The following is a 15050-nucleotide window of genomic DNA, read 5'->3' on the forward strand; positions in this document are numbered from 1 at the left end:
GATTGAGACTTTCCTGATCTGGGGTATTGAAAGGTGAAGGGCAAAAAGCCTGCAGCACAATAGGGCTCGCCACATTAGTGGGGACCTTAGGAATATGACCCAGCCTAGGGTGTAAAAATGCTTTAACCATACCAGGTGCAAATTCCAAACATGAAGGAGCCACCGACAGGGCTTGCAGATCTCCAATTCTCTTGATAGAAGAAATAGCGAGTAGAAATAGAGTCTTTAGTGTAAGGAACTTCTCTGAAACCTATAGGCTCGAAGGGAGCCAGGGCCAGACCCTCAAGTACAATGGCCAAATCCCAAGCCGGTGCTCTAGAGTGCAGTGCAGGCCTCAGCCTCAATGTACCACGAAGAAAACAAATAATAAGAGGATATCTCCCCAGAGAAGAAGCCCCCAGAGGGGAGCGATAAGCAGATATAGCCGCTACGTACACCTTCAAGGTGGAGGGAGATAATCCAGCTGAGAAACGGTCTTGTAGGAAATCGAGAACTGTACCAACCGGGCAGTTAACAGGATTTAAAAAACGTTCTCCACACCATGCAAAGAACAGCTTCCATTTCAATGAATATAGTTTCCTCGTGGAAGGAGCTCTGGATTGAAGGATGGTCTCAACGACCTCAGTCGAGAGACCGGATTCTAACAGCTGGGCCCCCTCAGAGGCCAAGCCCACAGTTTCCACAACTCCGGGCGAGGGTGAAATATCGTGCCCCCTGTTTGAGATAACAAGTCCCTTCTTACAGGAATCTCCATGGGAGAGCCGTACAGAAGGGACACTAGGTCCGAGAACCACACTCGGGCCGGCCAGTGCGGGGCTACTAATAATAGAACTCCCGGAAGCAATGATATCGGGGGATCAGCCTCGGCCACACCTGCACCATAGCGTCCAGTCCGAGAGGAGCTGGATATGTGAGGGAGAACCAGAGCGGACAATGCGTTGTATCGTAAGATGCGAAAAGATCGACCTGAGCTTGACCATAGTTCTCCCATAGGAGCTCCACCACCTCGGGGTGAAGTCTCCAGTCCCCGGGCCTCAGCCCCTGCCTTGACAAGATATCTGCTCTCACATTCAGACACCCTGGAATATAAACTGCCCTGAGTGACAGTAATTTCCCCTGGGCCCATAGGAGGATCTGATGAGCCAGTTTGCATAATAATCGGGACCTCAGACCCCCCTGATGGTTGATGTAAGAGACCACCGATGTGTTGTCTGTGTGGACCAGCACATGATTGCCTCCCAGGTCTGGCAGGAAGTATTTGAGAGCCTGAAATACCGCCATCATCTCTAGTCGGTTTATATGCCACGAATGCTGATGGTCCTGCCAGACACCTGTCGCCGAGCGGCCACTCATGACCGCCCCCCAGCCTGTGAGGGAAGCATCCGTCGATAGCGTTACGCGTCGACAAGAAGCCCCCAATACTGGGCCCTGGGCGAGGAACCAAGGTTTCTTCCACATGACCAAGGCACGTAGGCATTGCCGCGTGACCTTGATCGTGCGGAACGGATTCCCCTCGGAGAAAACCCCTTGGTCCTGAGCCACCACTGCAGGGGTCTCATGTACAGAAGGCCAAAAGTAATTACGTTGGACGCAGTTGCCATGAGACCCACCAGTCTCTGGAACTGTTTCACAGTGAGTGACTGGTCTAGTTTTACCCTCTTTACAGCTGTGAGAATCGCAGAGATACATGCTGGAGACAATCGTGGTTGCATAGTTGTCGAATCCCACATTACCCCTAGAAAAGTGGCCCTCTGGGCTGGGAGGAGCACACTCTTCTTGGTGTTTAGCCGTAACCCCAACCTCTCTATGTGACAGAACGACATATCGATGCCGACATATATGACAGAACGACATATCGATGCCGAACTGCCAACTGCTAGGAACGAGCCAGGATCAACCAGTCGTCGATATAGTTTAATACGCAAATGCCCTGGAGTCTCAGAGGAGCCAGCGCTGCATCCACGCATTTCGTAAAGGTGCGGGGTGATAAACCTAGGCCGAATGGAAGGACCCGATATTGGTATGCTTCGCCCCCGAAAGCAAACCTCAGGAACTTCCTGTGATGAGGATGAATGGATACATGAAAGTAAGCGTCCTTCAAGTCTATTGTGACAAACCAGTCCACAGACTGAATCTGTGATACAATCTGTTTGAGTGTAAGCATTTTGAACTTGAGTTTCTGAACTCTGCTGATTAACTGACGCAGATCTAGAATAGGACGCAACCCCCCATCCTTTTTGGGAACGATGAAGTAATGGCTGTAAAACCCTGACTGTCTGCTGGGAGGAGAAACCCTTTCTATAGCCCCTTTTTGCAGAAGCGTCAGTACTTCTTGCTCCATGACCCGAGCCTGCTCTGGGTCCACCACTGTGGGAAGGACCCCTTGAAATCTGGGCAGACGAGAACCGAACTGAATTCTGTTACCCTTTTCTATTATATGCAGGACCCACTGAGAGATATTTGGCAGTAGTTTCCACGCTGCCAGAAATTTTACTAAGGGGACCAGTCTCTCGAGACTGGCCTCGGGATTCGGTTGTACGGACACTTCGGTGCCCTGAAGCAGCGAACCGGCAGGGAACAACCGAACTGACCGTTCTACGACCCTCCTCTGATAATCGTATGGGGACGCTGACACCTCGGTGCCCTGAAGCGGCGAACCGGCAGGGAACAACCGATGTGGCAGCGCTGCGACTCTCCTCAGAGAATCGCCCTCCAGAGGGCGCCGAGGATGAACGATTTCTCGAAATCATCCCTCCCCGGAGGGGACCACCCTCAGAAGCCTGACACCCTGGGCGTCAGGACTTCTTAGCCCAAGCTTTCTTAGATATGACAGTCCTCAGATCTTGCCTACCCCTAGCTGGCCTGGACTGCGACCGCCAGCCAGGTTCCCCAGATTGTGGAGGAGCCCGAGTGGCGACACTCTGTTTTTGATGCACTCTGTGCTGTGAGGAGCTTGTACTCGGACGAGACTGCTCGGATTTAATAATCACTTTCCGCCCAGCAGTATCGGGGACATCGAAACATCGAGGAAGAAACATCTGGAACGCAGCGGATTGTTTTTTCGATTCTTGAAACCTATCGACGACACAGTTGATAGCGTCGCCGAACAAACTTGAAGGTGAAAGTGGTGCGTCCAGAAGAACACACCGATCTTTATCTTTTATATCTGACAGATTTAACCAAAGATGCCGCTTCGTGGCCACCAGGGCTGCCATAGAACGGCCCACTGATCTGGCCGTCTCCTTGGTGGCTCGGAGAGACAGCTCTGTTGCGCGGCGCAATTCTCGAATTGCATCAGCGCTGACTTCCTCACGTTCATCGATATCCTTCAGCAGATCAGCCGGGTATGCCTGCAGTATAGACATAGTGTGCAGACATGACGCAGCCTCACCTGCTGCCGAATAAGCTTTACCCACCAGCGAAGATGTAGATTTTAAGGGCTTGGTGGGTAACGTCGGGGCTTTTAATGATGACGCTGACTCGGGAGAGAGATAGCTCGCGAGCGTCTCTTCAGCCCGAGGCACCGTCAAATAACCATAATCAGATGCACCCAAAACATAACTATAGTTAGAGGTTTGTGGGTTAAACACTCTGAATGACGCCGGTTTATTCCACGATCTCGAAACCTCATTGTGGAGATCAGGAAAAAACGGGAATCCCCGACGTGGAGGCTCTGTTTTAGATGGTAGAAATCTAATAAACTCTTTTTAATAACACTCTGAGAATCATCGGCTGGCCATTCAATATTTACTCTAGCTACAGCACGAGATAAAACCTCCATAAGCTCCTCATCATTACCGGGGGTATGAGCTGGCGAAGACTCAAAATCCCCCATATCAATACTGACGACATCCAGATCCTCAGAACTGGATAGTCTCAGCAATGGTGCCCCGACCTGGGAAGGAGAAGCCGCAGCGCGGGCTCCTTCCTGGGCAGAGGCACCGGATCCAGCAGGTAAGGGTTGAGAAAGGTGCTGGGCCCGTCTCAAGCCCCGCTACTAGATCCATATGCGAACCCCAAGATGAAAGCCTTCGCTGTGCCTCGGCAGCAGCGGGACCCGCAACTCGGGGAGCGCGAACCGAACCGTCCTCCTCAAAGAACGCCAGGCGAGAGCGGAGCGTCCTCACGGACAGCTTCTCGCAATGCTCGCAGTCAGCTCCCTCGAGAACTTACTGGGCATGCTCCACTCCCAAACAAGCAACACAAAGCTGATTTGTGTCCCCACCCGTAATGAAACGAGGGCAAGGGACAACGCAACGCTTAAACTCTTGTTTCGCCATAATATATATATATATATATATATAGATAGATATAATGTGCTTGTGACAGACAACAGTAAATAGACAACGACAGTATACAGAGAGCGCTTGCTGAGCCAACAGAAGCTGTCGCGGTCTGTTTTCAGGGGTGCTTTATAGCTTCCTGGTCTATGACGTCACCCACCTATGACGTCTCGCTCTTCCATTGGACTGATTATATACGTGCTTCACGACGCAATCACGCAGAGCGTTCCCACCGCGTCTCAACGCAGCTCGAGTTCCCTTGAAAGGTAACACTAAAATAACACTGGTGTGTCAACTGCGTCCCACCTGAAAATGAAATGACAATTCAGAAGTCAATAATATCACTTCTTGATTTGGACAAAACTGCCATAAAATAGTGTTTTTTTGCAACTGGAAAAAGTGACCAATATGAAATATTATTGTTGTGGTGAATTTGAAAGAGGAGACTCTGAATCAAAGCAAGTTGAAAGGATGGCCCCTGACCCCGACTCAGTCGGCCTGTGAATCTGGCACACAGCAGACTGCTATATTGCGCTTTTTTTCCTGTGTGTTTCCTCAGTGCCACGACTGCCCTCCACGTTTACCAGCCAAACACCAGGAGGCCTGTGCTGATACAGCAAGAACCATGAGGCACAACACTGTAACAGATAAAAGCCAACCAGCTGACTTCACACAAGCTGCTAAATCAACACCAGAACACCACAGCGCTCTGTGTGTAAAGACTATATGAAACCCACATACCGTAACTAAGAGTTTTCTTTCCCCTTCTTTGTGTAATCAAGACAGGGAGGTAAAGTGAAGGCATAAATTGTTCAAAATTAATATTGTTTACAGTTTACAACACAGATTTCTGCTCTTAAAGCAAACGATTAATCTGTGCATGTTTCTCCAAATTAAATTGTTTTCATAATCTTTCATGAAAATGTAACAACTTTCTCCACATCTGAAATTATCTTTATTTTTGCTGACATCATCAAGTCCTCTCGGGACACTTTAAACACTTTATTCCTAATGGTTCAAATCTTTTCCACTTCTCTGATTTTCTTGCTTTTTTCTTATCCTGTTTTACTCAGAAAATGCACATTATAGAGGCAAAATGGATTCAAACACGGTTAGGCTTAAATAAGTGCCTAATAAGTAAAATAAGTTTTATTTTATTAAATTAAACACATGGGAAAACATAAAAAAAGACTTGTCAACGCTTATAAGATCTTCTCCTGATTTCTATTATACTTGTGACTAATGGATTGGTCCAGTTTAACTAGTCATTCAGTTAATATTCATCATTCATTCATACATTTTAGCGTGAGCAAATCAGCAATTATTAATCCAAAAAGTAAACAAAATGGTTCATTTATTCATCGAAATAAATATCAGAGAGTTCGTATTTATCCCTTGAATAGTCTGAACGTACAACAAAATGGCACATAGTTGTTTAAAAATACCTGTCATGACACTGCCATCTAGTGGATGAAAGCTGTTGACATGTACACTTAATTTTCAATCACAATATAATGTCTATATATACATACAAATATATAAAAATACTTAGTTATAATATTCTCCTTAAATGCTTTAATTAACATTTGTAAAGTTTTAAAATAAAACACAATTGGATGACTTGTTTTCTGACGTCTGTAATTAGAGACCGATTACACTATCGTTCTTCCATCTCAATGAGCAACTGACAGTTATTGCAAGAACAGTCTCCTAATAGCAACTCGCACTGACATTCCTTACACTCAAAGGCACAATGGTGAATATATAAATGGTATTAGCACAGAAATTTTATTTTAATATTTAAAACTGATAATTATATATTAGTTTATATTTATATATAAACTATGCTTATACAATGATGGTGTCAAAAAATTGCTTCAGCCAGTGAGGAAGGCCGATGGATATTGGGTGAACTTAAGTCGTGCCTATTCCAACAAGAAGTGCTATCAAGAAGGCCAGGTTTCCCAACAAAAACACCATAAGCAGGACTATTTCAGGTTTCATCTAACAAAAATAAAACAAACATATTACTTTAAAACATGAATTCACCTTTTATTTATGTAGTCTACTAAATTATCTATATAATGAGACTAAGCCCATATGTCTTGAAGTTGGACTTACCGATCCAAAGCTGCAAATATCAGAATCTAAAAAAAATGACAAGGGTGAAATAAAACTTTTATGCATTGGATTGTTTAAATAATACATTTTCAGATAATAATTTCCAAAAGCGTAATTCCTAGAAAAAGTGGAAATCCATAATAATAATTATATGATATACAAATGTAAATATGCACTACTGTTCAAAAGTTTGGGGTCAGTCAGATTTTCTTTTTTTAAAAAGTTATCTTAATTAAAGTTATCAAAAGTAGACTGGAGTAATGATGCTGAAAATACAGCTTTGCCTCACAGGAATAAATTACATTTTAAAACTATTTTTCAAATAGAAAACAGTTATTTGAAATTGTAATAATATGTCTTCATATTCTTTCAAAAAAATTTACGAACCCCAAACTTTTAAAGGTAGTGTAGTGTATAAAATAAATAAAAAATAAATAAATAAATAAATAAAAAGGGTGTTATGCTTCTTTCAAATTACAGCATTGGTATTTTCAAGTAACTTTCCCAGTGCGAATGCAGCGTTACCTTTTTTCCTGGCACGAAAGTTAAGATCTTGAAGAATGTACATCAGAGCCTCCCAGGTGATAAAACCTCCCATAACTTTCAACATCCATCCATCCGTCTTATATTCTTCAAACAGTTCCATACCAGTGAAAATTGCAGCAACTGTCACAGAATAAAGAGCAATATTGTTTTCATCCGAGAAAATGGAAGATGTTGATCAAGATAATAAAGTTGTTGTCATACCTGCCAGGGCTTTGATAGCTAAAGCAATGAAGGAATGGGCCCAGTTGAAAATAAACCTCCTGCAAAGAAAACCATTCGATTAATAATAATGCGTGACCTCTTGCCTTTCCATGTCCTTTCTGCATAAGAGAATTGAAGTTTCTCACCGCTCATGCTGCGGCTCACAGCGGAAAGCAGCGACTATGGGCTGAATGAGACTGAGGATCATCACTAAACAGCCCAGGACAGGATGAGCTCCCTACACACACAGATCACAGTATGTCACCACAAAACACTTCACTTCAAACATCTGAAAGAATTTGCATTTCAATTTAAAACCCAATGTCTTTATATGGATATATTTCATATAGGCTACTATAACTGTGTGGAAGTGTTTTCACTGCATGTTTTTACTGCCAATTATTCGAATTTAATATTTAATTTACTGAACATTGAGCAATAGTGTCTGTCATCATGTTGCTGTGTTGGTGTTTTTTTAAGCAACTAGCCACAAAAAAAAAAAAAAATATATATATATATATATATATATATATAGTATATAATATATATTCCACTATTCCAATAACAATTTGGCTCAGCAGCATATCAGCATATTAGAATGATTTCTGAAGGATCATGTGACCCTGAAGACTGGAAAAATTATGCTGAAAATTCACTTTTGCACTACAGAAATAAATTACATTTGAAAATATATTAATATAGAAAATAGTTTTTTTTAAATAATATTGCTTTTACTGTATTTTTTAATCAAATAAAAGCAGCCTTGGCGAGCATAAGACGCTTGTTTCAAAAACATAAAAAATGAACGTGTGTGTGTGTGTGTGTGTGTGTGTGTGTGTGTGTGTGTGTGTGTGTGTGTGTGTGTGTGTGTGTGTGTGTGTGTGTGTGTGTGTGTGTGTGTGTGTGTGTGTGTGTGGGGGAAATTAAATTTATTTTCATTCACCCCAGCCCAATCCTGCGCATAAGAAAACACCAGTATAAATGCAATGGCTGTGGCTGCGACTGACAGGACCATCAGAGACACGTGAGCCTGTGGAACAACAAATAAATCATATTTAGTTATTTTCAATCATTTGGTTAAACTTACTGTATGTTTTTAACAGCATTACATAATGCATCAAACCAGTCTTTATACATTCAACATGAAAATGTATTAAAATAGATGAATCAGATGTTTTGAATGTACATTAGCTAGACCCAGTCCATTTATTTTAGAGTGCTGATATTGTGCTGAAACGCAAGTTACTCGATATTATCTTTGCATTCATAGATCTGTTGTATAAAAGTAATATTGCTGTAGAGTGTTAAGCATTATATAATGCAATAAAGATTGTTAATGGCAAGTGAAGTTCACACACCATAACTTGCTTCTTATCTCTCTTACACTAACTGCACACATACGTATTACTGCAAAGCATTTAACTAAGAATTTTTCCCACTGTCATGCTTATGACACAGATATGTCAACATGACATGTAATTCACTTTTCGAATGAGATGACGAGTTAGATAAAGGGGCCCAAATGGGACACTGGCTTTGTTTAGTTTGGTATGTATAATCTAGATAAGTACAGTATATATAGTTTATAACCATATTTTTACAAACTTGATCCAGATGACATTAAGGTCTGATTTTTTAAACGCTTTTTTAACTTTTAACTTTTTCAACTTTCTTTAGTATGTAATGTTGCTGTTTGAATATGAAAAAGGTCTGCACAAAGCCACTCCAAAGGGAGTTATTCTCTACGTCAGTGCGCATTGATTCTGAACTCCCTGAAACGCCTCGATTGTAGTCTTGAGTTTCTCCTGGGAATGTACAAGTCATTAAAAAAGGGCGAGGCCTGGTCGAGTTTTGGTAGTACCGCGTTGAAACTCGCTGTTATGTTAAAAGGGGTGTGACATTTCCGAAACACGCTAGATGTAGTTGACCAACCACAACCAACCCCATCTCACGGCAATTCGTACGTATTTTACGAGTTGCCCAATTCGTTTGAATTCGTACGAATGACCTACCCCTTACCCCGCCCCTAAACCTAACCATCACGCGGGTTTAGACAAATCGTACAAATTCGTACGAGTGAGGTCATACGAATTCGTACGAATTAGCCACCTTTTAATCACTCGTACAAATTTGTATGAATTGGTCGTGAGATAGTGTTGACCACAACACACTGGCCCAGGTGACCAATCAGAGAACACTCCTGCAACAATTTAAAATATGAAATTAAAATCTGTTCTAGTAGACACCAAAAACAAAATCAAGAATTTGAAAAAGTGCATAATAGGTCCCCTTTAACCATAAAAGTTGAGCACGGTGCTAACAACGCCAAGGTCATGAGTTTGATTCCCAGGGAATGAGCTTTAAAAAAAGTATACCTTGCATGCAGTTGGATAAAAGCTAAATGCATACACGTAAATCCACATGCGGTTTGAATTATGGGTAAAATGTGAAAAAGAGAAGCAAAATTACTATTTTTTTCTACTACTATTCTCTTTAAACACTGACAGCTGTTTTTGCCTTTTGGCTTTGTTGATGATTGTTTAGGTGATTAATATGGCAACCAATGTAGAAACAGATGAAACAGATAAAGACTTACCAGAAACCAGAAATCTTTACCGCCTAAACCTTGGCCTTTGGCAACTCCCTTTAAATAGCGTGCTATCATCATCCCTATGCTGCCCGTGGTCATCCAGGCGATTAACATCAGGGCACCTGGACCAGATCAGCAGCATTAGGACCACAGTAACACTGATTTGAGGCTCTAATGTGGATCCAATGGCAGTGTTTCATGATGTACTCACCATGGGCTTTAACGATTGCTGGGAATTCTTCATTGTTTGTGGTGACCAGGGATGGATTCAGTAAATCAGCCTTGGTGCTACTGACGTATCGGGTTGTGTGGAACTGGATGTTACCTACAAATTAAGGTAATTCTTCAGTTAAAGATGCTTTCATAATTTACTCTCCATCATGCTGTTTCAAACCACTGACTTTTTTCTCCCAGAAAACACAAAAGAAGATGTTTATGCCACTCTTGTGCATACAATGAAAGCATACGTTGAATAGAGACAGTCAAGCTCAAAAAAGTACCATAAGATTAGCATAAAAGTGTCTTCTGCACCAGTCTTTTGACAGCCTTCTGTGAGGAATTTTTGTTATTCATTGAAAATCCTACCTTGCGTAAATTGCGAATTCTGCTAAATATCTTGATTTGTTTTTCATGGAAGAACAAAAATCCTTTGAGTTTGAAACAACATGAGGGTGAGTATAGGATGACAATCTTCATTTTTATGTGAACTATCTCTTTTGGTTTATTAAAGCAGAATGAAAGCATTATATCAGTGTTGTTATTGTTTTAAAATAACTTTTAAAAATATTTTTCCTTCCTTTAAAGCTGAACTGAAATAAAATATAAATATTAGACGAGAAATGAAAATTAGAAATGTTGCATTGGCAACTGAAATATAAATACTGAAAATTACTAAACTAAAACTAAAATAAGTCAAATAAAAGGTCACACTTTAGATTAAGGTCCAATTCTCAATATCAATTAACTATTAACTATGACTTTTGCTGCGTATTAATAGTAGTTGTAACGTTTAGGCATTGGGTATGATTAGGGATGTAGAATAAGGTCATGAAGAAAAAGTCATTAATATGTGCTTTATAAGAACTAATAAACAGCCGATATCCTAGTAATAATGCATGCTAATAAGCAGTGAAATTCGTGAAAATTGGACCCATAAATTAAAGTGTTACCATATAAAAATAAAGCCAAAGAAACATATAAAAAACTAATAAAATTACGAAAGCACATAACATTATTAAAAATTAAAACTACATTTAAAAATGAAATGGAAAATATAAAATAAAAGTGAAATGATTAATAAATACTATAATAGTATTGAATTACATTTGACAGTTTTTGTACAAATCTTTGATTTTACACAACATATAGATTTTAAATCAGGCTCGATAAACCACTGACCTCCACTGGTGGGTCCGGAAGCAATCATGAGATAGTACTCGATAGTGGACGTTGCTCTACTTCCTGTGCTAATGGCATTACGAGAAGTAAAAGAACAATTGATATTTCCATTCGTCAACGCTGTCTTGATATTAGTCACATTCCCCTGTAAATCATGTGGAATATGTATGTGAGTGATGATATTTTATGAAACAACAGTTAGAAATGGTGGCACACTAGAGGAATGGAAGCGAACTGTACCAGTGAGAGAATATTTGGAGTCTGTCTTCCTGTGGAATAAGCGTGTTGCACTTGGAGGATGCCATTGCTGTTCTTTCCACAGATGTAGATGTCGTCATTGCCCTGGAAATACAAACAAAACACTTCTTAAACCAATATGAACATAATGTTGTGTCATTGTTCCTGGAAAAACAAAATCACATATGGGTTTTGCTGATGTTTGTTGAGAATTGCACAATAATGAGTCAGTGCTGACAGAGGTAGTCCTCCAGAGAGGATTCAGTGGATGGATCTCATGTTTCAGGTGAAATATAATATGCCTGACATGGTGACATGTTTACAGTTAACACCCATCACTACTAAAGTTCTACACATTCCACATTTCATGAAGGTTTGTTAAATTAAGTAGAAAATGTCTGCAGATTACATTTGGGCCAGCTCATATCTCATGAGCAAGTATAAGAGTATGTACCATTCGCTGGTCATCTGAAAACCCAATGGCGACATATCCATCAGCCTGGCCAAACATTTCGATGGTCATTTCATATTGGTTAGATGATGTCTGAACTGCCATGAAGTAACAGGCTGTGCTGGTAGTTGGGTCACAGTTGCTAGGCTGACTGAAGCAGACTTTGGTTTTACCACAATCAGGGTTTGATGGAACCTGAAATGAACAGAGCAATTTGTGCTGAATATAAAACAACATACGAGAACAGATCAGCATATATCTAGATTTCATGTTTTTGTAGGTGTAGGTGTAAAACTTACAGTCGGAGCTACAGTAACAGTTGTTCCTGTACCATCATACACAACAGCAGAGCTCTTGACACCAACCCAAAAGGTTTCTTTATTTCTAACAAATGTTGCTCTGAAAGAAAAAATCCATTAAAAATCACACTATGTAGAAGTAATACCATCATACAAATTATAAATCAATACATCTAATGACACAGGAAAATGTATACCTGAACTCTATATTGCCAAGCTGTCCAGATATGGGGGCCGTCCATTTAGCTTGCATTGAAGTCTTTTGAGAGTTTGTTGTGTGAGAAACTGATCTATTCTGGATAATATAATATAATATAATGTCAATGCTGTTATTTTTAAAACAAAAAAATACATCCATGTCATCCCATACTAGTTTATGATTATTAGTAATGGAAGCAAGTTATGTAATAAAAAAACAATGTATAAAAACTCACAGCAACATTACTGCAGGAGATGACCTGTGCTCCATTGCCCGTCACAGTAAAAATGCCAATGGGATTATTCGATCCAACTAGATTTGCTTGTAACATAAACCCTTTAAAATAATCTCCTGATTGTGTGTTTAGAGATACTGAGAAAGAAGAAAAAGTTCGGTGGAATTTCCTTAGATACAGACAGACCCTGAAGTAGCATAGATAAACTGATGTATGATTATGATACGATAACATTTTTTCTGATTATTAAAATAGTTCAACATAGTCCATGTAAAAACCTGATTGGCAGTCATTAATTAATGAATAGTATAGTAAAGTATTGTGTAGTAGGCTATAGTATTAGCTAATTATAGTATGCATTGCGAATGCATTTGGCGATTTAAGTAATGTAGTTAACTTAAAGTTAACCTTTCAAATGTTATTGTAAGTGTTATAAATGTTGTAGCTATATTATTTATTTATTAAGGCTCTGAAATTGATTCTGATTGGTCAAACAGCATTCAGTGGTCACGTATTTCTTTAATGTCTGAAATTTTGGTTTAATAATAATAATTTTTAAAATGTCAGGCTAAATATTCAATAGTACAATTATTATGAAGTCTAGTTACAAGACTATATTTTCCTTCTATATTTTATAAAGAGTATATAAACTACATCAAAACTGAAATAACACTAATAGAATTAGGCTATGCGAATTAAGTTCCTTAATGTCATACTATAGCCTAACACATATTTATGGTATAGCTACAAAAAATAAAATAAACTGTTCATTAACACTCAACATATGAATCCCCTAAAGCTGTACAAGCTTATAAATGTTAAGTAGGCTATGTCCTACAAAACTCATAGCAGTTGCAGAAGAACAGCCTCACCTCTGATTTCATCTCCCTTTTTAAATGCGGTCTTGTCAGCAATAACGGTGAACGGAGAAGAGCTGGTCTGAGCGATAGACCCGTGATTAGGAAACAAAGATCCACACGATCCGCTGACCAGTCCATTAGGAAAACACTGCACGAACCCAACACACGCCAGGAGAACGTACAGGAACATCTGAGGAGATTTAAAAACTCACTATAAGTAATAAAGTCATCGTCGAGAGTATCAATAAATAGCGACGGGGAAGAGAAGAGAGAAATAAAATAAATGGATAAAAACAAAAACCTTTGGAAAATTCGGTGGGCGAGAGTATTGTTGTCTTTGTTTTGGCTGAAACCTTGTGTCTGTGTGTGTGTGTGTGTGTGTGTGCTCGCGCTCAAGACTCCAGCCACTTCTTCTCTGCAAATAGTGTAATGTCATTGTGGGCAGGGCTTTACCTGGATAGGTAAAAGATGATGTAATGCAACAGTGGGTGACCATGAGATCCTGAGTTTCTCCTGAACTCACTTAAATCATACTTAAATAACTAAATATACTACCCAAATCAAGAAAAGTTGGGACATTTTATAAAATGCAATAAAATCAAGAATCTGTGATTTGTTAATTCTATTTAAACTTTTTTTAACTGACAAAAGTACAAAGAAACGTTTTCCAATGTTTTCACTGACCAACATAATTGTATTTTGTAAATATAAACAAGTTTTGATTGTGATGGCTGCAACACACCCCAAAAAAGTTGGGGCAGAACCAAATAAAAGTGAAAAGCTTATCCAAATTAGATTATCCAACTCTTTTGAAACAGTCCACAATGAGCAGGTGAATTGGTAATAGTTGAGGGTATCATGTTTGGGTGTAAAAGTGCTTCTCAGTCTTTTTAAGCAAAGATGGGTCATGGCTCATCACTATGGCCCAAGTATCATGAGAGAATTTTCAAACAATAAAAAAATCAAATTTCTCAATGCAAGATTGCAAAGCATTTATGCCTTTCATCATCTTCCATACATAATATTGACACAAGATTCAGCGAATCCAGAGAAAACTGTAATCAAGAAATGCCACTTGAATCTCTGTTTTGCAAGGAGAAAGCTTTACATCAGTTCTATGTGGAGATGCCGGCGAATTCTCTGGGCCTGAGCTTATCTCAGATGGTCTAGAGGACAGTGAAAATGTGTGCTGTGGTCAGATGAGTCCATGTTTTAGCTTGTTTTTGGAAAAAAATGGACACAGAGTTCTCAGTCCCAAAGATGAAAGCGACCAACCAGACTTTCACCAGCGACAGGTGCAAAAGCAAACATCTGTGCTGGTATTGAGGTGCATCATTGCAAACGGTATGGGTAACTTGCATTATTGTGAAGGTACCATCGACATGGAGGCATGTATTTGGATCGTACAGAGAAATAAACTGCCATCAAGATGACATCTTTCCTGGGAAGCAAGACAATGCCAGGCCTCATTCTGCACATGCTAAAACTGAGTGGTTCTAGACACTCTGCACCACAGAAGGGATGTGCCTGCCTGTTTACTGCAGTCCAGATATGTCTCTTATCGAAAATGTATGAAAGGAGAATCAGGCAACGATGACCACAGACTGTTGAGCGGCTGTCTTGTATCAGA

General features: G+C 40.1%; 1 protein-coding gene across 2 annotated transcripts; it reads right to left on the reverse strand.

Moving 5' to 3' along the window:
- Positions 1-5431: 5431 nt before the first annotated feature.
- Positions 5432-13761, reverse strand: LOC143752073 (putative ferric-chelate reductase 1). 2 transcript variants are annotated; one of them, XM_077245056.1, is made up of 16 exons: positions 13722-13761; positions 13433-13610; positions 12561-12697; positions 12324-12421; positions 12127-12226; positions 11831-12022; positions 11380-11481; positions 11140-11284; positions 9953-10066; positions 9748-9863; positions 8095-8181; positions 7298-7389; positions 7152-7210; positions 6930-7070; positions 6405-6430; positions 5432-6287 (listed from the first exon to the last, which is right to left on the reverse strand). In XM_077245056.1, the coding sequence occupies exons 2-16, from the start codon at positions 13608-13610 to the stop codon at positions 6198-6200; spliced, it is 1677 nt and encodes a 558-aa protein (XP_077101171.1). In that variant the 5' UTR covers positions 13722-13761; the 3' UTR covers positions 5432-6197. The 2 variants fall into 2 exon arrangements, with proteins under 2 accessions (XP_077101171.1, XP_077101172.1); XM_077245057.1 differs by lacking the exon at positions 13722-13761 and having other exon boundaries at positions 13433-13616.
- Between the last annotated feature and the right edge of the window lie 1289 nt (positions 13762-15050).

The sequence above is a fragment of the Siphateles boraxobius genome, unplaced genomic scaffold, assembly GCF_051911475.1.
Source record: "Siphateles boraxobius isolate OS27281-9 unplaced genomic scaffold, OSU_SipBor_1 26, whole genome shotgun sequence".
Lineage (NCBI taxonomy): Eukaryota > Metazoa > Chordata > Actinopteri > Cypriniformes > Leuciscidae > Siphateles > Siphateles boraxobius.